The 23,436-nt window shown below is 39.8% G+C and overlaps 1 protein-coding gene across 3 annotated transcripts in view; it reads right to left on the reverse strand.

The window, feature by feature from the left end:
* Nucleotides 1-406: 406 nt before the first annotated feature.
* Nucleotides 407-23,436, reverse strand: part of UBR2 (ubiquitin protein ligase E3 component n-recognin 2) — a 55,361-nt gene continuing 32,331 nt past the window's right edge. For 2 of the 3 annotated variants that reach the window (XM_082217233.1, XM_082217232.1), the window contains exons 25-47: nt 22,720-22,874; nt 22,503-22,605; nt 20,787-20,896; nt 20,626-20,706; nt 19,872-20,053; nt 19,179-19,378; nt 18,583-18,676; nt 17,339-17,500; nt 14,167-14,264; nt 13,852-13,930; nt 12,742-12,890; nt 12,584-12,639; nt 12,197-12,293; nt 11,203-11,270; nt 10,712-10,847; nt 10,321-10,408; nt 9,384-9,514; nt 8,247-8,355; nt 7,591-7,647; nt 6,612-6,689; nt 5,741-5,911; nt 4,272-4,373; nt 407-2,705 (exon numbers count right to left, since the gene is read on the reverse strand). In XM_082217233.1, the coding sequence (XP_082073359.1) occupies nt 2,564-2,705; nt 4,272-4,373; nt 5,741-5,911; nt 6,612-6,689; nt 7,591-7,647; nt 8,247-8,355; nt 9,384-9,514; nt 10,321-10,408; nt 10,712-10,847; nt 11,203-11,270; nt 12,197-12,293; nt 12,584-12,639; nt 12,742-12,890; nt 13,852-13,930; nt 14,167-14,264; nt 17,339-17,500; nt 18,583-18,676; nt 19,179-19,378; nt 19,872-20,053; nt 20,626-20,706; nt 20,787-20,896; nt 22,503-22,605; nt 22,720-22,874 (2,648 nt within the window). In that variant the 3' untranslated portion in view covers nt 407-2,563. Of the gene's footprint in view, nt 2,706-4,271; nt 4,374-5,740; nt 5,912-6,611; nt 6,690-7,590; nt 7,648-8,246; nt 8,356-9,383; nt 9,515-10,320; nt 10,409-10,711; nt 10,848-11,202; nt 11,271-12,196; nt 12,294-12,583; nt 12,640-12,741; nt 12,891-13,851; nt 13,931-14,166; nt 14,265-17,338; nt 17,501-18,582; nt 18,677-19,178; nt 19,379-19,871; nt 20,054-20,625; nt 20,707-20,786; nt 20,897-22,502; nt 22,606-22,719; nt 22,875-23,436 lie in introns of those variants that run through there. The other variant, XM_082217234.1, reaches the window with a different exon arrangement.

Genomic DNA, 23,436 nt, shown 5'->3' on the forward strand with positions numbered 1-23,436 from the left:
GTGCGGATTCGAACCGCCGACCTTCTGATCGGCAAGTCCTACGCTCTGTGGTTTAACCCACAGCGCCACCCATCACGACTAATTTTTAACACTGCTTGCAAATAGGCTAAACAACCCAGCTCCTTCAAGCATTCCTCATAAGGCTTGGTTTCCAGACCCTTTAATGATCTTGGGAAAGGAGTCTTCACTTCTCCTGAGAAGTAGTCCTGCGCTGTGTGGAGGCTTTCTTCTGTGCTTTGCTGTGTAATACTAATTTGCTAAAATGCTGACAAGATGCTTGAACTCAGATGTTTGAATGCAGAAAGAGATGTTGTTGATCCAGGCTATTAATCTTAAAACACAAAAGCTAGTAACTCAAAACATTCGGCACACCTTAAAAAAAAAAATCAACAGGCTTACACATCGATCGAATGTCAACACCTAAAGCATTTATTTTTATACTTTTTATACATATGATACATTTGAATTTTTACAAGTTGTCCACAGATATGAAAGTTATTACAGGTATTAATTCCCTGATACTGAAAGCTTGTTATATAAACATTTCTACAATGAACATAAATACATGCAAAAGGAAAAAAGTCAGAGAAGAAAATGGGTTGTTGAAGAATGAGCAATCCTACAAAAAACCAGGATAAATTTATACACTTTTCCTATGTCATAGAGTCATAATTCCATCAACCCATTTGACTGCCATCTTGGACTAGAGTACCTGAGGGGAAAAGACCTTATTCTCTCAATATTTACTTTACATAGAAACTTGTCAGTTAAATGGCAGCAGATCCTATTTTTCTGTTTTATGCACCCATAAAAGGGGAGCAGGGGAGACTGAGAATCTAAATGCATTGCTACTAAATGCCTCTTAAAGCAAGTTTGTTTTTTTAAAAATCCCAAAGAAACAGTATCAGAGCAGAACTAGTACATTAAGTGTAACATGCACAGCAAATAGCTTTATTCACCACCTAATCAAAGGGAAAATGAAGACTGAATATTTTCTTGCTAGTTACACAACACTCAGCAAAGGAGAGGCTCAGGAACTACTAGCAAACACGTGTAGGAAGACTGATCAGATGGACGCCTGTCCTGTCAAAAGTTATTCTCCCTAAGAAAAGGAAGCCGAACTGGTATAGCTTTGAATTTGTGTCCTATGTATTCACTATTCTGAGCCTATAGAAGACTGCTGTAAACACTACTTGATGTGTTAGATCACTGAAAAAACCCAAACTTAGACTAATTGCTAGTATACTGGCTGTTCGTGGGATGCCATCTCTGAACTGAAGATGAAAGCCAGGAAAAATCCCAAGAGTTATCAGAACTAAGATTACAGATTATAGCTATTTATTTTAAAAGGATGCTATTTGGAAGGGACAGAGAGAATGAAACCTCTAGAGAAAGTATAATGTTATTTTATATGGTTTTATTTGAGGCTCCAATGTATATTTAGAAAATTCACTGCCTTCAGGCACCCATGTGCAAAATCTGTGCAGTTATTTCAATATACTTACAAAATATACTATAGACAAACTTCTTTACAGAACGCCAGCCAAGTTCAAATAGATGTAGATGGCGGTGCAAATTAAAGGAAATTCATGTGGTGGGAGGGGGGCTGTCCTTGGTTCTCACTTTGCCTTCTATGTTTTTATCTTGCAACTTTAAAAAGGGGAAAGGATCCTGAACCTTGAAGGCTGGTAATCAACAAATGTAAATGAAATGAAATGAAATGAAATAAAATTCTTATTTTCTTCCTATTCAATCTGACACCAAATTAATTTTTGCATGACTTCTCTGATGGGTGATGTTACTCAATATCTCAAATCAACTAAGCAGAATGTCAACCTTCTAAACATAGGAGGTTATCAATCACAGAATGGACAACAGCGTTCTGTTTTTGCCCACTATGTCAATATCACAATCCACACAATAATTCTAAAGAGCGCAATATTTCAAAAAAAGAAGATCTTTAAGTTAGTTTTCCTTATTAAAGTGTTCTCTTTTAAGAAGGAGAAAGACAAAGGCAAAATAGCCCTTCAAGGCTTCAGATTACAAAGTCATTTTAGATACAATGAGTGTTCTTCTGCACTCCTATAGATAAACCCATTGCTACATTTTTTTGCACCCCTATTTCATTCCATTACAAGTTTTAAGTCCTAAAATGCAAAATGGCTCAGATTTACTACAAAAGGGTGAACATGCCACTTCAACATTGTGCTATGTTGCCATTTCAGAAGAGTTTTTCCTCCTCTTATCCAAAAAGTTTCATACTCCAAGGAGATGGCTACTTTTGTAATAGAAATGTTAAATTCAGTAGCCCAAGTTATAGAAATCAAAAGGTTGTGTACGAAAGAAGCAGTGCAAATAATACTATTGATCAAATCTGCTAAACAGAAAAGTTTACATGGTTATGGAAACCAGGAAATATACAAACATGGAAAAGTCAATAAAAGAACTAGACTCTTCTCTTTATTACTTCAATCCTTTGTTTCCTATTCCTCCTTCCGGCTGACAAATTTTGCTGGATTATAAAAGGATGACCATGAAGTTCCAGTCTTCAGAAAGGAATTAGTTATAAATGTTGCCAGTCGATTCCTACTAATGTTTGATTTGCTTCTTGTGCGTGTCCTATTTCCTCCGTAATGCTGTGTTGCTGCCAGAGTTTTTGGATCTTTTTAAATCGCTCTCTGCACAGATGTAAAGGATTCCCTCGTCTAGGGTAGAAAAGTCCATGAAAAAACAACTATAAGAACATGAAATATTCCAAGTTCCAAATGCTATCTTGCATGTAAACATAAATAAATAAAACCATTTGTTTGCAACGTTTATAAGCATGCCCTGGTCTCAGGGCTGAAACAATTAGGCAAACAATAAATCCAAGAAAAATAAACACATTTTTTTTAAAAAAAAAAAAACAATAATGAAAACCACCAGCAGCAGCACTTTATGGAAGCAGGTGACTAAAAGCTATCGGAGAAAAAGGCTCATAACAGCAAAGCTCACCTCCTCCCAATGGCCTGGACACATGCTGAAAGTTGATGTCACTAAGAGGCCAGAAATGCAAGTCACCAGCCAGGCATTCCTCATCATATCCACATCCATTAAGCATCACCTTGCTGACACCTTGGGGTTTCCTCTATTCCCTCATATGCCCATGACCATCTGAAGTTTTGCTCGACCTTACAAGGCTGATTGTAAAGATTACTTAGTTCAGGGGTCAGCAAAAGGTAGATCTCTGAGTGATCAGAAGGGCCCAGAAATATTTAAGTGTATGTATGTCTTTTGCACTTGGCTCTGGCTGGTGGATCTTGGGGTTTCAAAAAACAAAACAACCCCAAAGCAGATCCCACAAGCCAGAAGTCTGTCCGCACCTGAATTAAATAATGTACATGAAGCAGTTTGAATACTCGAGATGTGGTATATAGAATGTTAAGTCTTCTTTATCCTAACTAGATGAGGCAGGCAGAGAATGATGCTTTTTTCCTAATTCCAATTAGCTTCCCATATGCAACTGGTACTTAATCCTTGGGGAAATCTATGCTTCTTCAGACTTTCGTTGTTCCCCAAACCACACATTTTGCGGGACAAACACCAAATAAGACTTGCCCAGTTCCCATGAGGCTGGCACCATAAGACAAAAGGTTCTGGTACATTTAATAATAATAATAATAATAATAATGATGATGATAATAATAATAATGTAGAGCACAGGTAGATTGAAGCTTGCACCAGCCCCAGCCAATATGGTCAATGGCCGTGGATCATGGGAACTGTAGTCCAACAACATCTGGAGGGCACAATGTTGGCTACCCTTGCTGTAGAGTTTAGCCAGCGTAGAGTTTCCATGATGCTCCCACATGATATTAACAACATCTGCACATTAAGCAGTGCCCTCAAGCTTCAGTTTGAAGGGCATCCTGCAACAGGATTCACTGACTGGATGCTTAACGTTTTGTTCAAAACTTGCAGTGACTTCACACTACCGGATTCAACTCTAGAAATTATATTTCCATATGCACCTGACATCTAGAAGCTATGGCAACAGTGGCCATCCTTATTAACTAGTAACAATTTAAATGACCTCATGGAAGTCCATTTTTGTGAAATGGGTCTATTTCACAGAACTGCGATTAACTTTGAAAATTAATATAACTTTATTGATGGTTTCATGGGGTTCACCATCACGGTGTTTTTCCTTAATTCTGGCAACATAGGTTGTTTTGGTTTTTTTTTTTTTTGAAACAATCGAAACAAATACAACACAGAATACGGAAAGCTACCTGAGTCCCTGATCCGTTTCTCCATAGTCATCAAGGTAAGGAGGAGCATAGAAGCAGCCCTTTGTTTTTCCAGCTAAGAATAGCACTTGACACTCCCGTACTCTGAAAAGATCACACGAAAGAGGACATCCTGGTTAATGTAACTCCGTATGTCTCTTAAATCAATAATCCCACCAGCAATTAGAGGTTAAAGTTCATCACAAGCAGAAGAAATGAGGCATTTTCACAGAACCACAGCCTGTGCCTCCTCAATGAGCAGCTGCGTGAGATGAGTGCAGAGTGAATGCACAGGTCAATTCTGTGTCCAGGGCAGCTGCCTACCAGCTCCATCTGGTACACCAGCTGAGACCCTATTTGCCTGCGGACTGTCTTGCCAGAGTGAATGCTCTGATTATCTCCCGCTTGGACTATTGCAATGTGCTCTATGTGGGGCTACCTTTGAAGGTGACATGGAAACTGCAACTAATCCAGAATGTGGCAGCTAGACTGGTGACTGGGAGCGGCCAAGACCACATAACAACTGCTAACAACACTGGGCCCCAGGGAAATTAGACTGGCTTTGACTAGAGCCAGGGCCTTTTAGGCTGTGGCTCCAGCCTGGTGGAACGCTTTCCCACAAGAGACCAGGGCCCTGCGGGATTTGACATCTTTCCGCAGGGCCTGCAAGACGGAGCCGTTCTGCCAGGCCTTTGGGCAGGATGCAGTTTGATTTACTTTCCTTTGTAGAAAACAAGCCTGAAGGAGGCCCCCAACCCGCTCACAGGTCCTTGTATGATCAGTGGAAACAGTTGGCCCTGGCAAGTATCAATCTCTCTCAGTTACAACCTGATAATTGCCACCTGCCCAGATTTTAACTTGTCTGAATTAATTTTAAGATGTATTTTAATTAACTGATGTCTGTTTTTATGCGTATTGTGTTGTTTTTATGATGTTATCCGCTCTGAGCCCAGCCTCGGCCAGAGAGGGTGGGAATCAAATAAATTATTATTACTATTACACTGGTCCTGAAAGACCTACATTGGCTCCCAGTACGTTTCTGAGCACAATTCAAAGTGTTGGTGCTGACCTTTAAAGCCCTAAATGGCCTCGGCCAAGTATACCTGAAGGAGCGTCTCCATCCCCATCGTTCTGCCTGGACACTGAGGTCCAGTGCTGAGGGCCTTCTCATGGTTCGCTCACTGTGAGAAGCCAAGCTACAGGGAACCAGGCAGAGGGCCTTCTCGATAGTGGTGCCCGCCCTGTGGAACGCCCTCCCACCAGATGTCAAGGAAATAAACAACTATCTGACTTTTATAATACTCTGTTGGGAGCCGCCCAGAGTGGCTGGGGAAACCCAGGCAGATGGGCAGGATATATTTAATATATTACCTTATTATTATTAAAAACAAATCCTACAACTTAAGTCTCCTCTCGCTGTGGGAGAGGTGTGACTGTCCATTGGAACTATTCAAGTGCAACCACCCTCTTACCTGAGAAAAATTCCTACTCCAGAGCCACAGATAAACGTATGTGCAGTACAGGCTCCTACGTCTTCTCCTTCCAGCTCTGTTTGACAACAGTAGCTCTGAGAACACAACATGGTCCCACATACAAGGCACAACGTTGGTGCTCTACTTTTATCACCACCTGACTTCGGACACCTTTGTAAGAAACAAAAAGATGTGACATTTATATTTAATATCTACTTGGGTAAGTTTCACTGTGACTATTATAATATACTCCATTTAGTTCATGTCTTGGATCCAAAGACGAGTGAATGGAACTTCACTCAGGCAATGAGATTTTCTAACTCCCTTCTCCTAACTGCTTCCTGCTGTCATCACTTTCCCCTCCTCACAAATGCTGATCCTTGAGTATGGAAGAGCCTCTGAACCAGGACAGGATGCAGCAGGGAGGGAGAAGAGACTGGAGTTGGGGCACAGCGAGATGCCTCTTGTGAGCCGAAATGCCTTTTTACTCATGGAGGGGGGAGAAGCTAAGCAACAATGCACCTCACATAAGCAAGAGCAGAAGATAAAGCACTATTTGATACCTCTTTCACAACAAATCGAGAAATCCCCTTTTGCCCACGGAGAGCACATTTGGGCCCAAGCCTTTATTTTGGAAGTTTAAAAATGTGTAAAATGTGTTTAGTATTTTTAAGGATACAGAAAGTGAGGAGCTGAACAAAGCATTCATGAAAGTTTTAATAAAACTTTCAACTTTTTCAAAACTTTAAGACCCCCTTCAACTGAAGATGCCAAGGACTGCAAAGGTTATATACCCTGTCGCTGAGCTGCAGCCTGGTTTCAGAATTATTTGAATAAAAATGGTGGTCATAAGGAATTGCATAAGACTTACGAAAAGTTAGAAGCTTGATTGATGAGGCTACTGTAATCATCAGGAAGGTCTATTAATTTGTTAGATTCTCGCGGGTAGCTAAAATGAAACGAACCAATAATACACATTAATACATTTCAAACTTGGCTTCGGTATGTAAACAGTTTGATCTATTACTGTACATTTGGATTCACTGTTAAGCTATTATGTAGTATTGACTTTTTTATTATTGAAAGACCTTTAACTACAAGCCTAGTGAGATCAGCTTGGGTGACCCTTGCCTTTTTGTGGGAGGGGGCAGTTCCTGCTGCTCTGAAGGAGGCGGTGATACAGCCACGCCTGAAGACTACCTTCCCTAGACGCAAGGGTATGCGACAACTACTGCCCAGTCACAAATATCTCCTCCCTGGGCAAGGGGCTTGAGAAGGTGGTGGCTGCCCACATTCAAACATGCTTGGCAGAAATGAATGACCTGGCCTTATTTCAATCGGGCTTCAATTTCAATCTGTCATTATCTGCATCAGGACAGGCAACAAAAACACTGGAAAGATGTAAATGAGATAGCAAACAGAGGCATGCAGTAGAAAAGAGCAATAGGAAGGTATGGTAACTATTAGGAAGAGGGAAGCAGCAATGGGACTGATACTTGTCTGCTCATTCAGCGGATGAACTTTTCCGATCATGTTCCCACATTGGTAGGCTTCTATCAAGGAGAGCATCACTTTATGCAATCCCCTTACTCTAGCACTAGAAACTCCATCATGGATTTATACACTCCCTTTTAAGAAAGCAGCTAGTTAGGCTAACTGGACCTACAATGTAAGAAGCAGGGTGGGGGGGGGGGATGGGGTACCCACACAGCCTATGAACAAACTCCAACTAAAGGTTAAAAGGGATGTGGCAGACTTGCAGTCTGCCCCATTCACAGATAAAACAGGGGTGAGCAGCATGTCTTACACACCCCTGAATCTTTCCCTCCTGCTGGTTTTCTCTTACTTACCTTATGGCTTGTCTCTGACCTTGCAGGTATCTTTTTACTTCATCATTATTACACCAGCTGTTAATGGAAAGGGGGGGGGGAAGGTTAGGGTTCATTCTTGTAGGAGCCAACTGAGAAGTACATGATTCCAGATCCTGCATCCAGAATTTCCATTTGCGAAAGGGCATCTCTGGATCAAACCCGTTGTAATTTAAATACTCTTAATGCTGTGAAATTTCTCAAAAACAGCTTTTAGCATTCCAACAGCAGCAGCAGATTTCACATATTGGGGGGTTGGGGAGGAGATCTCCTGTGGTATAGGCTGTCTATTGCAATCCCATCACAAAATCTTGCAACAGCTGTATGCCACCATTAGAATGATAGCTATCTCCAAGATCTTGCATTTGGGAACTATACCTCAATGCAATGAGGTAGTACCAATCCTTATAGCTGTGTGATGCAAAATACTCACATTTGCCTGTAACAGCACAGGACAGTGCAATTGCTGCCCTGCACTATTTTAAATAAGCATGTGTCTGCTGGCACAGTGATTTATAATGTTTAACTATCAGGTTGTCTCCACTGCTAGTTCTGTCATCTGATATAAACACTCTACAAAAATAAGGTGTTTTCCACTGTATATTTATTTAAATTGAAATAATAAATATCATTCCTACCTTTCAACTAGTGTATCTGTAATTTTGCTGTTTTCTTGAAAAAGGCAAACGAGGTTGTTTGGCAAAGAGAGATAGCTACATAAATGTTCAAACTGGTTTGCCCCGCTGACTGCAATGGGAGAGAGAAAAAAGAAAGATATATTATGATGATGGTTAGATGAATCAATCATCTGTAAGGAAATCCCCAAACACACATGTACGCATGTGTATAATTTCCAGAGAAGTAGCCATTTTGCAGTCTTTAAGGTTCCACAAAAATAGTTATGCTTTGTGCTGCAATAGACTAACATTTAAGAGGGAATAAGCTTTCATGGACTACAGTTTGCGTTGCTAGATGCTTTTATTTATTCAGTTCATAAAATTTATATACTGCTGGGGGAGGGGGGGCAGACCTCAAAGAGATGCATTAAATGACATCCTGAGTTACAGATATATACATTGTTGTGTTTCAGCGGTTTCATATTGCAGTTTCCTTTTTAAGTTCCCCTTTTCCAGCATGATCACCTTAAGGTTGGTTACAGACTATTTTGTGATTGAAAATTCCCTCCAACGGTTTGCATAGAGGCTCTGTGCAGAAGCTGACCTGTCTGTCCTATGTAGAATGTGCAAGGGGATTGTTGGTAGAGGATATGTATCATATTCTAAGATGTGCAGGTAAAAGAACCCATATTTCCAATGAGATTAACTGAATTAGCGAAATATAGCAACAACCAAGGGAAAACTAATAGGCCCACATGCAAAGCCCAAGTGAAGTCCCCTTGAAATTAATGGGACATAAAATTAGTCATGACCAGCTATTTATTTTAATGGCACTTAAGCACAATTAATGTTCTCTGGATTTGAGCCACTTTAGTTTATATTTAGCTCTTTACACCTGGTATGGTAATTCTGCAAGGTTATTGTTTTTCATTTTTGTCCCTTATTTAATGCATATTTTGTTCACAAGTGTAAGCTATCCAAAATTTAATTATCCACTACTGCACTGTCTATAAAATCACATTACACCTCACTTCCATTTTCAAGACAAATTAGTTATAATACTGAATATACAAAGCTGCAATTCATTCTTTAGTGTTTAAAATTACACTTCACCAGCCATTCACATTATTGCTTCAAAGTGGTTAACTGATTTTATACCTTGCAATTCTGCTGGTACTGGAACACCATTTAAATAGTGGAAGAACATAGCAGAGCACCTCAGAAAAGGCATGATCCCAGCTTTTATACTTCTCCATAGATGCCATCCAGAGGACATTTCTTTGAAGGCACTAAGAAGAAAAACAGATATAGAATTTTTGTGAAATCAATCTTAAAAGTTACACAAAATGCCACAAACATTTAATTGATTTTGCATTTCATCAATTAAGTGCCCCGGCAGGGAAATAAAGGGTGTGATCCAACTGGTGCCCTTGTGCTCACAGAATGACTATTTATCCAGCGGATGCCTTTGCTAATGGGATAGCAGGGCCCTGTTCTGGAATGTCTCCAAATTCTGTGGAGCTGTTTTAGGGGTGCTGTGGAGTCGAGGTGATACAGGAAAATCAGCAATATAATAATAATATTCCTTTATTTTCCTTTAGTGAAAGCTTTCACTGAGTGAAAAGAGTGCAAGGGCACCAATTGGATTCCACCCCAAAACTTCTGACTTCATTGTATTTTAAAGTAGATTCGAAGTCAAAACACTATTGCCTATTCAGTTCCAGGGCTACCCCCACATCTTTAATAACCCCACAGTAACTAAGGCCCCATCTACATTATACATGTAAAGCAGTATCATGTCACTGAGCTAGCCCTGAGCTCATTTGGTAGAACATGAGACTCTCAATCTCGGGCGTCATGGGTTCGAGCCCAACATTGGGTTCTTTCAAGCCCTAAACCAGAACACCTGAAAGACCAGAACACCTGAAAGACTGCCTGCTCATCAGAGCTTATCTGAAATAGCCAGCAGAGAGTTTTCTCCATGTGGCTCCACCTCTGGAGAATAAGAAATGAGCTTCCACATATAATAAGCTTGGAGAAGGTAAGTGAAGTAGAACAATGTATGGAAAGGCTGCACCAAAAATTATGATTTTACCTTCCTGCATACCGGCCAATACATTTATGCAAAGCAAGAACTGCTTCTTCTTCACCAGTAGGATTTTCTTGATCCATGCCATTTTCTTCTGAAAAAGTGAACAAAGTAAGTCTAAAACTAATTGTAGTGACCACAGTTGTGGATGCTTCACCAGAGAACCTTGTGCAATTTGAAAACTTGCTAAATCTATATACCAAGAACATAGTAGCATTAACAAAAAGTTGCACTGGAGCAATGCTTTTCGTTTCATAAAGCATAACTGCAACTATCACAATATATACCTGCTTCACAGTTAACCATTATTTTGCCCAAGAAGCCATAATTATTTCTCTTCCCTTCTCCAGTTTCCCTTCATGCACAAATCAGCATAACTTTAAACAGAACACATTACCTGTGGATGAGGTAAGCATTATTTGTACAATATGTGCCATAGTAACAAGGTGGAAGATATGAATATCTCCAGTACCAAGACTAACTCCTGAAAAATCCTGACTGTGTACAGCAGGGAAAGAGAGCACCAAGCACACCTGTAGACAAGGGGAAAATCTATAAGAGACAGAACGATTGAATTCTCTCATCCATTCCCCATTTACGTCTGCTTAACCCAATCCCAAAAAGCCATCTTTTCAGCATCCTTACATAAAGCAACAATGTTAACTACTGACCCACTACTTCAGTAAACCAAAGGAAAAGTCACTCATACATCAAGTATTTACTTCCTGTTGCGAGACTCTGACCTGCAACCTTTCTTTTCTGCTGTATTTCATAAAAATATTTTGCTAGACATTATTTCCAGTGTGCAGGACTTTCTTTCCAAAAGTTAAGCTAATGATATATGGCATACAGGATTGCAGCACTGTCAGAATTTATAAAGGTACTTACCAATAAATGAAACATGTCGATATCAAGAATGCAAGCAAGATTCCCACTTTTTTCATTAGGCACCAGCGCTGGATATTTAAAATACAAAATGGTTATTGATGTCAGAATTTTATTATTCTACATTTAATTTCTGAAACTGTAGACTGTTTTCTAACGTATCTAATGGCACCTGAGCTTCAGAGTAGCATTGCTGAGTCTGAAGTAGATTTAGTGGGTGATAATACACCTAAGTCACACTCAGAAATCTTTCCTATTCTAATTAATTCAAGAGGGTTCTGGAAGCTTCTCTGTGTGAAAGAAACAAACAGAAGGTTCATGACGTTTGGGTTATTCCTTCAGAGAAACTGAGTACAGATGGCCTAAACTGGTTCTGTTCTGTCTTCTGTCAAGGGTCATGCTGACTATAAATGTAAGGCCAGAAGGAGCCTGGGCTTCACTTTCTCTTTCTATCTCTCTTCCTTCTGGTGTGGTGTTCTGTATATAGTGTTAAGCTTTACACTTATTATAATAAAAAAATTCCTTCCAGTAGCACCTTAAAGACCAACTAAGTTAGTTCTTGGTATGAGCTTTCGTGTGCATGCACACTTCTTCAGATACCTATGGCAGACCAACACGGCTACCTATCTGTAACTGGAACCACTTATTATAAGTTATTGTAAGTTTAAGTTAAGCCTGCTGCAACTGGATTTCTTATGGAAAGTGCCAATCCCGAATGTAATGGATTTGTGACCATTAAGCTCATTTGCCTTTAGTAGCAGTAAAGCTCTGCTGGATGAAATATAATTGCCTCTGGTCTATTTTTTGGGACTCTTGAAACGAGTTTAAGTTTTTACTCTGCTAACTATACACTGGAATCTACTCTGGATCCATACTGAGTAGAATTTCATAATTATGGATCCAAAATGTTATTTAAGAACGTACAAGCTTTTCTTCAAGTTTGGTTTCTCTGTCATAATTCTGAAATTGAGAAGAATTACCGTGATCTTGAACTTACATGAGAAAAGCCTGCCAAAGTGACCCTGTACTGCCGAGAGTGAAGAAACTGCCCAGTGTGCAGCTGCAAATCTCGTCAATGAAGTAAGGCAGTCATCCTGGAAGAGGACATAACCACAGTTGCAAGCAAGTACAGCAAACAAAGGGGCAGACAAAAGCAAACCTCATTCCTTCACGCTGTTTAATGAAAATTAAGCCCTTTGGAAAATTCCTTGCTTTGCTGAAATTGTGGAGGTGACACATATTAATAATCTATAACAGGTTGTTATTTTGTAATAGATGGCTATTTTTCTAAAACTACAGGGGACCCAAAATAAGTTAAAGTTATAACTTCACTATCTCTACTTATCCCTCATTGCTTTAGCCTTAGCTGGTCGGCACATCGTACCTGTCTGCAAGATAAGTGTCCAAATAATGGTTTCTCTTCATCTGCTAAAATCCGTTCTGTGGAGGGCAAAAATAATAAGTTAAGTGAGAGTAGCAGAACACCTAAATGGATCTTGCTCCCCTGAGCGCCGACATTTTAACGAATGGTAAATTTGTTACCTATTGTTTGTATTGTATATGCACAACTGCCCCAGCACATTATAGGTACACGTAGATCGTCTTCATTGGGGTGAACCTTCAGGCCCACTTTGTATGTTGCAGTGCCAAATGTTTTCAGCATTTCCTTAATGCTTTCAGAATACGGATTCCTTAAATATGTGAAGAACACATACTATTAACTACAGGTTTAAAGCATGATTTTGAGAAGCTACACATTGGCTGGAATACATTCCTAGTCTAAAAGGTCAAGCATGCCCTAGACACAGAGTCCGTCCCAGCTAATGTGCCCTTTACATTATCTGCCATCCTTGTTTATTTGGATCTCAGAGTTTAGGAAGGTTTTAAACAGCATTTTTCAGAACACCTCTTGCTCACTGTATTCACTGTGAATAAATACTGCAAAAGTCCATTGATTTGGTGATACTGTTGTGCCAAAAGGGATAAGGACAATTAATTTATAATCTGGAGTAATCTTAGCTATGCTCTTTTTGCTAATTTTTGTTGTTGTTGTTAGATGGCAATTTTATTCATTTATGTAAAGTAAAACTAAACATCCTTAATGATAAGTTATCCTCAGCTGTTGGACCTAGGTTTCCAACCAACTGAAAACCTTTGCAAAGTATTCCAGAGTGCTTTTATCACTCTCCACTGCACACTATTTTTGGCCTGAACTTAAATCAATATTTAGATTTATTGCAAATCTAAGTATCAGGATTCTGAACTGAGTCTCCTTCTGCATACACACAACATTGGGTGATATCCCATGTCAGGCATACACAGAATATACCCACTGAAAATAAAATAATCTACTTTGAGTATGACTAACACCAGATATCACCCAGTGTCTGGATGTTTTGCTTTTTTTTCAACCACAGTTGCTCATCCTAAAATAAAAGACAAGTCAAGAAACTCACATCATATCCATTTGGCTTCTGTAAATGTTATGAACACCACATGCATTTTATAATTAAAAATGCCAAAATGTGTATATTTTGTCTTGTAGCTTCTAAAAGAGTTCTTACATGCCCCTGGCCTGCTAGAGCTGAACAAAGTGTATTTAAATTGGTAGCAGGACAATTTGAAGTTCATTATTAATAAACAGATACATACTTTGGTTGGAACTCTGGTCTAAACCCTTCAGGTAGTTGCAGTTCATCCATTTTTTCTGAGCTACTACAAGAAGGTTTACCTGAAAGGTAAGCAAATGATACATTACTTTACTGTCATGTTAATACTATTGTTCATGATGTCTGCACTCTACAAACTGTAGAAAAAAAGCACTCTTGCCAACAGAGAGACCATCAGAACAGTCTCATTGCCAATTAGACACCCAAAAGGAAAAATCCCTTGAACCTGAATGGCAAACACACTATTTTTCACCACCTTTTCCTGAGAAGTGTGATAATGTAAGCAGAATTCACTTACTAGCACTTTCCTGATCTCGAAGCATACACAATGCTTTGATTTGCTGAGATATTGTTCTTATCCACTGAGCAAGATTTTGTTGACTTGAAAAATCTAACCTGTCAAGAACAAACATATACATATGTGTTTTCAAGTCATATTTTTACATAAATGATACAACAGTCCCCCAAGTCCGACATCAGGAATGCAGGCCTTGTGCAGCATTCCTCTATGAGCAGGGCATTCCCACGGGTGATTTCCTCACCAATTCAAGAACTCTGGGACAGGAAGAGAGAGGCAATGCACTTCCATTCCTTTCCTTACCAAAGCCAGTTTCCTGAATTGTTTTTCTATCATGCTCTTGCATAACTCTGCTAGAAGGTGAACAAGAGACACAATGCAACCAGTGGTAGGAAATCAATGGTCTGAAACCAAGCATTATGAGGAACAGCTGATGGAATTGGGTATGTTTTTAGCCTTGAGAAGAGGAGACTGAGCAAGCTTGTTTTCTCCTGCTCCGGAGGGTAGGACCCGAATCAATGGAGAATTCAAGTTACAAGAAAGGAGATTCTGAATAAACATCAGGAAGAACTTGCTGATGCAACAGACTCCCTCAGGAGGTTGTGGACTTTCCTTCCTTGGAGGTTTTTAAGCACAGGTTGGCTGGCCATCAGCCATGGGTGCTTTAGCTGACATTTCTGTATTGGAGAGGGTTGGACTAGAAGACCCTTCGCATCCCTTCCAACTACGATTCTGTGATTCTGTGAAATGACCAAAGATACTCCAGGCTTTCATATACCAGTATAAATTACTACTAGCATTTATAATTATCTTGGGTTGGATCTATAGTTGCATGAAGAAGAACTCTGCTAAATGGATGCTTCCATGGGCAGGAGAGAGAGAGAGGTTGGTTTTTTCCAATTCCCCTTTGCCCTGAAGACCCCCATGCTTCCTGCAGATGGGTCCCATACTATGGAACAAGATGGAAGGTGGTGCAGGAAAGGGAATAGCAAAAATAAAATCAAATGCTCCTCTCCTTTCTCCAGTGGGTGTATCTGCTAGATCCAAGTCACAGCAGGTCTGAATCTAATCCATTTTGTTTTTTCTCTGAACCACCACTACTAGTTGTTAAACATGTTGTATCTCAGACTTGGAGGCAGCAAAGACAATGGATTACTGTGGCATTTGCCCTCCTAGGTGTGTGACATCATACTGGGTTCATAAGGAAAGGGTTAACTAATTGTAAAATGACTAACCAATGAGAACCCAAGGGGCAGAGTTAACTGTGTATAAGGTTTAAGTGTATAAGGTTTTTTTTGGAGAGAGAGGGCTAGAGTTAGGGTGGTTGAGAAGACAGTCTGGAGTTAGAAGAGACAGAGAAGATAAGTCTGTGGGTTGGGCTAGTCTGGTGTGAGAAAGGGAGTGAATTTGTTAAGAGGAGTCAGTCAAACAGTTGAGATAAACAGGCAGAAGGTATTAGGATGGCATAGTCCGGTAAAGAAACTAAAGTTAAGATACTGACACGAATATTATCTGAGAAACCATAAACTTGTTAATGTTTGTAAAATAAACTTGTTTTTTAGTTCACTTTTAACAACTGTCTGGACTCAGTGTTTTACCAGAGAGTAACGGGTTGGTGGCAGTGGGGAAGCAAGCACAGTGGTGGCACAGGGATCAATAGACCGTTAAACGTCCGGGGACCCTGTGTGATCGCCACAATTACTATCAGAAATCAAATGGATTTGTTTTTGTCTGTGTTATAGGAGACTTAGTCTCAGTTTCTCCAAAAGCATTTCCTGTGGCCATCATGCAGAAGCGCGCATTCAACAGAAGAAGAAAAAGAACAACTATGTCATGAGGATTAGAGGGCGAGTGTGACGGATTCTACTCTGGCACAGCAAATCTTTTAATGCAGCTCTCTGACCTATTAAGCATATGATTACTGATGTTTACCTATCAGCGCTAAGGTTTTGCCACGTGTGACTTTGCTTTGCCAATCTTTTGCAGCTTTTGCTAGGGCAAACCTAAACAAGCTGAAAGCATGCACAACTTTTACAACAGAGCACCAATGATACGTTAGGACTACGTATGTTAAGAGATATCACAGTAATCTGTGACAACATAAAGCATTAATGTTGCCCTTAATGGACAACATTTTTTAAACATTAAGATAAAATGCTTTAAAAATAAAATAGGCTTCTAAATATATATGGTTGCATCCCAAAGCTGTGTAAAGGGAGTTGTGCTAATGCAATGGGACTTCTCCTCCCTCTCCTCCCTGCTGCAGTCCCTGTGTGTTGCCAGGATCTGCTTCACAGTCTTCCCCAACCCTCTGGGGCAGGTTTTGAGAGTGTGTGGGGAATCCTGGGGAGAGGAAACAAAGGGGAAGTCCAGTTGTGGGAGCAAAAGTATTCTGCTGGCAACACTGATACAACTTCATGGCTTAATAGTTCTGACAATTGCAGCAGCACTTCATCATAAAACTCTTGAACTTGAATGTGTCAGCAAGGCTTCAATCTACCCATCTAGTCTGCAATCAATACAGTCTGTTTTCTCCCACTACACATGTTAAAATGTAACACAGCCCAGAAGGTAATAAGTTAAAAATACAAGGCTACTATAACACAGACAAAAACAATAAAAAGCAGGCATCAACGCCAAATGATACCCTCTTTGGCTTTGCTGTTTACACATTATTTTTATATAAATGTATACATATGCATATACATTTATACACATACATTTCTATACCTATCTGCTAATTCCCTTGTAACTATACTCCTCAAAGGAGAGTAAGATTGCCAGGATGATTGGCCTAGGATTGTTAAGACTACTGAATGATTTCAAGACTACTAAGCATTTCATAACCACACAAAAATCTTTAATAAGCTGTGATGTCAAATTAAGAATACCTGATGTTTCCCCAACATTAAAGAGAACACAGCACACACCCAGCATCTATCAGACACTCTCCAGAGTTGCATCCAATTTGTGCCCTTGCACCAGATCTTTTGAACAAACAAGCAGTGTCCACTAACAGAGGTGATTTTTTTCTCTATACACGCCCCTCCTTTCCTGCAGCTCTTGGGACCGATCCTCAAAATCAGTTCTGGGTGGTCCCCCCATCCTTCAGGAAAGAAGCGCTAGGTTTTTTTAATCAAACCAACAGAGTAGCTAAGAAAGGGTAACTGACCTGTTAAACAAACTCCATGGGGGAGGAAGTAGAGGGATGACCGTGTTGCTTAAACATTCACAAAGGGGACAAAGGAATTCACCATTTTCTACATCGTAACTTGTGTGCACACGTAATCTTTGTTGTCGCCTTTGCTCTTTTGCTTGTACGGCGTCAAAATACCTTTGGAGAGCAGCATAAGTTAAAGCTTTGCAAAATGAATTCCACAAGATACCACTGAACGCTACTTTGAGCCTTCATCAACACAATAGACATCTTCTCCAGCGTGTCAAGTCCTTCTTAGAAGGTTTGCAGTACTGGCCAGCCAAATGCAGCATACAGAACCTCTCAATTATGGGACACTTCAATACAAGAATAGTATCACCAGCAGGAAGCATGTCTCAAAATGGGAATTCACTGCGACGAAACCTTTCCATCTGGGCACATCTTTAGAAATAAGCTCAATGAGCAAGGTCAAAAACAGCTGGGCATACATAACCTAACATTAGTATATGCTTGGGGAATGCATACATCCTTGGGAAGAATGATGATAAAACACATAAGTTTCCTTTCACCAAGGTTAAAGGAATAAAGGAAATAGTAAGACACGGAGTGCAAATGTTCTTTACCTAATTTAATTTTTCTTATGCAAGACTGCAGCAACTCAATTTATTTCAGGCTAATGAACAGTGAAGTTGCAGCATTTTTAAAAAAGATGTAGTGTTCTCTCAGCCATGCTTTACATTTGTCTTCAAAATGTTAAAATATATAGAGACAAAATGGAGTTTACTACAGAAACTTTTTTGTACGAAGAAAATTTAAACATTCTTCTGGTGTGGGGATGGTTATAGGTAAAAAGTATTTGCTGTCGGATTGGTCAGTCAATTTCCTTTTCTTCCCTTCATCCAATTCTTGCTCCTAAGCTTTGTTCCTGTTAGAGATTTGTTACAAAATAAAACCAGTGTCTCAAAATTCTTCTCTGCCCCATTAACAGGTAGGCAGTCTGCTGCCTAAAGTGACCCTAATCTTCACCTGACCTTCTGATCAGTCTGCAGATATGCACTATACGTAGAGCCAAAACATTATGAGGCCTGTAACATGCAGCCATGGACTTTGGAAGATGATCAAAAGGGGGATCAACTTCTCAGGCAGGGACATCATGAATTACTTGAGTGGCTGTACATGAATACTTAGTCAAGTGCATCAGACCACAGAGCAAAACTGCGCTAAATTGACATCTCTTAAATGTTTAAAATGAAAGTTACCTTTGCCAGCAGTGGGCATGCATAATGTGTCCACAGCTACCAGTGTATGTTCCACATGACAGGTCCGGGTGCATGAACAATGGATCATATTTTTCTGCATGTAAAGACATTTTAAGAAAAACATTAGAAGGAAAAACTGCAAATTTTACTCACACTGATTTTGAAAATACTTTTAAGTTATTAAGGAATTAACATCTTAAATCAAAGAATTATTTAAAATTTATTTCCCATGTAGCTCATGGCTAATACACATGCACTAGACTCAGCCACTGAGAAAATCCCGGTGGTCCAAGACCTATGTATTAAGCTACAAACAGGGTAATTTTAAATATTTGATGATGATGATGATGATGATATATTTATTTACACCCTGCCTTTTCCCCTGATGTGGCTTACAGATAAAAGCAAGAATCACCAAAAGCATAGAAAAAACATCTATTAAAAACAATTAAACATTAATAGAATTAAAACTACAGTATATAAATACATACATTGAGCAGAATCTTCCTAGTTATTATTCAAATCTAGGAGACCTACCAAAATCACACACAACGACAAAGATGGATATCCAGTATCACAATATTGCCTCTACTTACCAGGATCTGGAATCACTTTACTTCTGTTTTTAGACAGGACTGTCGATCTTTGAACAAATGCTGCCAGCACCATGGCTCTGTTATCCACCTTAACCTCCTGTTCTTCTTGGCATAAGATACAGGTAACAACTTGCCTCTGTGCAGTCACTTTAGTTTGCTCAGGACCCAAAGCTGTAAGCTTGGTATCTGAAACTGAAGGACTAGAATCAAATGATATTAGTAAGTATTTCACTGGAATGTTTTCCAAACTAAGGCAATAGTTCAGTTCATCGTATGCAGCTGCCAATGCAAACATTTTAATTTGGATATGATGCAGCATATGCCTTAAGAAAACTTTAAGAAGAGTCCTACTTTTTTAAAAATAAATAAATAAATCTAAGGAGCTCTCCATAGTGTCACAGTTAAAAGAAGCACTCTTGGAAGTGTTTAGATTCAAAGCACATAGCATACACAAGCACATCCCATATTATTTTGGTAGAAGTGATTGTGGATGTTTAAGGGCTCCCTCCTCTCTTGTCCTTCTTCCAGCATCCTCCTCCACTGGATTGGAAACTCTTCTGTTTGCACATGACACTCTTAGGATCCAAGCTTAAGAAATTATAAACACCGGCTGGAGTGAAAACGCCGTTGCACAATGTCAAAGTGAAGTGTCTACCACAAAGGGAGAGACACTGCTTGTCACTTTCATCTTACCTATTATCATGCACTCTGGAGGTAGAAGTTTCAAGTTCATCCATAGTCTGCTGGAAGAGCTCTTTGTTCTCATCAATGAAGTGTCGCTGCATCTCAGACATCTGTGCCATGATCTTCTCTCTGCGCAGCCTGGCAATCTCGGCTTTTCTCTTTCTCTCGGCCTTTTCTTTATCTCGTGTGCTCTACAGAGTTGTTACGTTAACAAACACAGCTGATTTTAACCGATCATTGTTTATGCATGGATCTCACAATTTACGAGTGTCTTGACATTAAAAAAAACCCGCGCAAAATAAGCCAAATTTTCTGTACTTGCCCCACACCTGACGTCAAATATCATGCCAGCTGTGGGATACGTGGGTGTGGTTTATGAGAAATGGCCTCATGAGCCAAATATGTATCTGTGCCAGGCCTAACTAGCAGTTACAGTTGCCAGGGTGGTGGTGTTCATCTGACCCCGTTGCCTGTGTTGCTTCTGCTTATCAGGAGGTGTAGGGGCAAGGCAGTGGCAAGGTTGGTGCGGTGCTAATGCATCAGGAGTATTGGACATTTCCCTCCCTCTTTCCCTCCTGCTAGGCAACAGCTGCCCTACTTACTACTACTGCTGATCAGGCCCTTAGGGCACAGGTTTCCCATCAACATGGGTAACATAAACTCCTCCCCCCACTACAAATTCCCCTAAATCTGTCCGTTAAGATATAAGTGTATTTAATGAATGGTCACTACTAGGTTAAGTACTCAATGGTTTTATTTTTACCTCTTCCATAATATTTCCCTCTGTCTCCGATACAGGACTTGCAGAAGATCTCTCTCTGAGCTTCTTAACAGCATTAAAAGTCTGGAACAAGGAAATTCATATTGTTTGCAATTTAAATATTGTAACTTTCCTGTTACTCATAAAGATGGAGCACAATTTACCTTCAGTATCCATCTGATCATATCTTTGTGGACTTCCAGGTGCGGTGCATTTTGCAAAGTTTCTAGCATTGCTAATATACTTGGGGAATTGCGGGGTGTCTCACCAGGCCCTGTTTCAAACAAGGGTAACAGGAAACAACAACACTATTACTGTACACATTTGCTCTATTTGTTTGACTCCATCGTGTTAGCTTAAATTCAGTATAGCAGAACTGTATTTACTTACAGGATACATGTTGTTTTTAAATCCTATCCCAGGGAAAGTGGTGCATTTCCCCTTCATTCAAGCTCCCCCCCCACACACACATTGAATTGCAAAATTTATCAATAGTTAATCTAATCAATATTAGAGCAGAGGAACTGAAGACCATTTCAAACATTACACAGAGGCAAACATACATTTTACACAGGGAGCCACAGACAATCTGTTCCTGATTTATGTGCCTGAGTCAAATATAGTGCCATATTTATCAGAAGCATACAAAAAATAGGTTTCCTTATTAAAAACCAACAGTGTATAAAGCATCCCTTGGGCATAAAGACAAAGGGGTGTATCCAAATTTGTCCATCTGTGAGCAGAATGGATTTCCTCTTACACAATGGGACTTCACCTTCCCTCGCCTCCCATGTGCCCTCAAAATTTGCTCTGGAAGGATAGGATCCCTCCTAAACAGATTTTCTGCTCACATTACACTAAATTTTACCCAAAAGGAAATAAGAATTCATATACAGTGGTACCTTGGTTTAAGAACAGTCCAGCTTAAGAACGATTTGGTTTACACACTCCACAAAACCGGAAATAGTGTCTTGGTTTGAGAACTTTACCTTGGTCTAAGAATGGTATTCGAACGGTGGAAGGGCACTGGCAGCAGGAGGCTGCATTACAGAAAGCACGCCTCGGTTTAAGAACGGTTTTGGTTTAAGAATGGACTTCCGGAATGGATTAAGTTCGTAAACCAAGGTACCACTGTATACAATAAGATGCTGTGCTTTGTATAATTTTAGTCTTGTGTTTTAGTTTTACAGGTCTGGTACCTACAAGTTGCCTTTGATGTCAAACTGGCAGAAGGGCAAATTAAGGATGGTAATAAACATAAGGGCCCTATTTGCATAATATTGTGGTTTGCTGTCAGTGAGTGGCTTGTTGGTGCCTGTGGCCTGATCATTCCTGCTTCATTTCTTCCTATAAGAGCAAGATAAACAAACCCGGAAGCCTTGGCTTCCCATTTTGCCAGAGGAAATAATGGTTTGTTGCTCCCTAGCAAACTACAATCAGCAGGCCAACAAACTATGATTCAAGGTTGTCTGGTGGCTTGTTAGGGAACAGCATTACATCCCAGTTTGGATGAAATGGAAAACCCTGGTTTGTTTACCTTGTTCACATCAGGGGACAAGTGAAGCAATCGGGCAGCCAACAGGAGCCCACTGTTAATGTACAGAAAACCATGATAAGCCAGAAAATCTGGCTCATTGCTGCATACAAACACAGCCAATGCTTCTGTCACAACACATGAAAAAACAGACACATTATTCTTGTTCACTTTTGTACTAGTGAAATAGTAAGTATGCATTTTCTTAAAGTACTGCAGAATTAATGTTAGTTCCAGTAGCGTGTTTAATAAATAGTTTTTCAGACGCAATTATTTTAGAAGAGCATAAACGGAGGTACTATGGGAAAAATCAAAGTTTGCAATGCCTATACAGCTATCAACCTACTTGAGATCTTCTGACTGAAAGTAAATGTTATTACATTATCTTCATCAGCATTCTCAATGTGTTGTTTTTCTTCTTGAAGGGCCATTCCTGTCAAGTGCAGAACCTAAGCAAAAAATTAACACGCTTAGAGTTTGTATTTCTAGAAAAAGCTTTCTATACAATTTGCTAATATTTATAAGTGAATTAACAACAGCTGGAGTTTAAAGCTGAAACACACCCTTTGAAGCATGGACTCCGACCAGGCATAACCATTATGCTCTACTGCCCATTGCAGTATCGTCCTCATAATGCACAACATGACGTCACACTGCAGAATATTGATCAGGCTTTCAAACAGAGGACAGAATGGAGGTAGAACAGGAGGTGGGAGAGCTGAAATAGAAATAAATGAATGAAATATTGTATAGCCCTGCTGCAGCAAACTTTGAAATGTGTATGAAATATTTAAGAATATGTCATGGAGCCTTTCAAGAGGACAAAAAGACATTCTTTCAATAACATCTACTCACTGAGTTTAGTGGGGTTTACTCTCAGGTAAGTGGGTATAAGACTGCAGCCTATCTGATCTTAGAGAATCAAAGCAGTTATGTTGTCATTCTCCCATATCCGGATCCTATGCTGTTCCTAAGAACTGCCGATGAATGAAATCATGTGGCACAGATCATATGCAATGTTTCCATGTCACCTCTCCATTTCTTATAAGGGCTGGTGGAACTAACACAGGAACTTCATAGGATTTCAACTATCCAAACAATACTGGACAGCAAAGGCTCTAAGTATGAAGGAGCAGCCACACCATTCTGATGTGCAGTATTTGTTTTTGCAAATCTCAAGGGAAGTCTTTCCATAGCCTTCATTTTCTATAATCCGTTACAAGCAGGAAGAAAATTTCAAACTTTCCCCCCCAAGAATGTACATTGTTGCAAATTTCTTA

The sequence above is a fragment of the Podarcis vaucheri genome (genome assembly GCF_965113315.1).
Source record: "Podarcis vaucheri genome assembly, chromosome: 3".
Lineage (NCBI taxonomy): Eukaryota > Metazoa > Chordata > Lepidosauria > Squamata > Lacertidae > Podarcis > Podarcis vaucheri.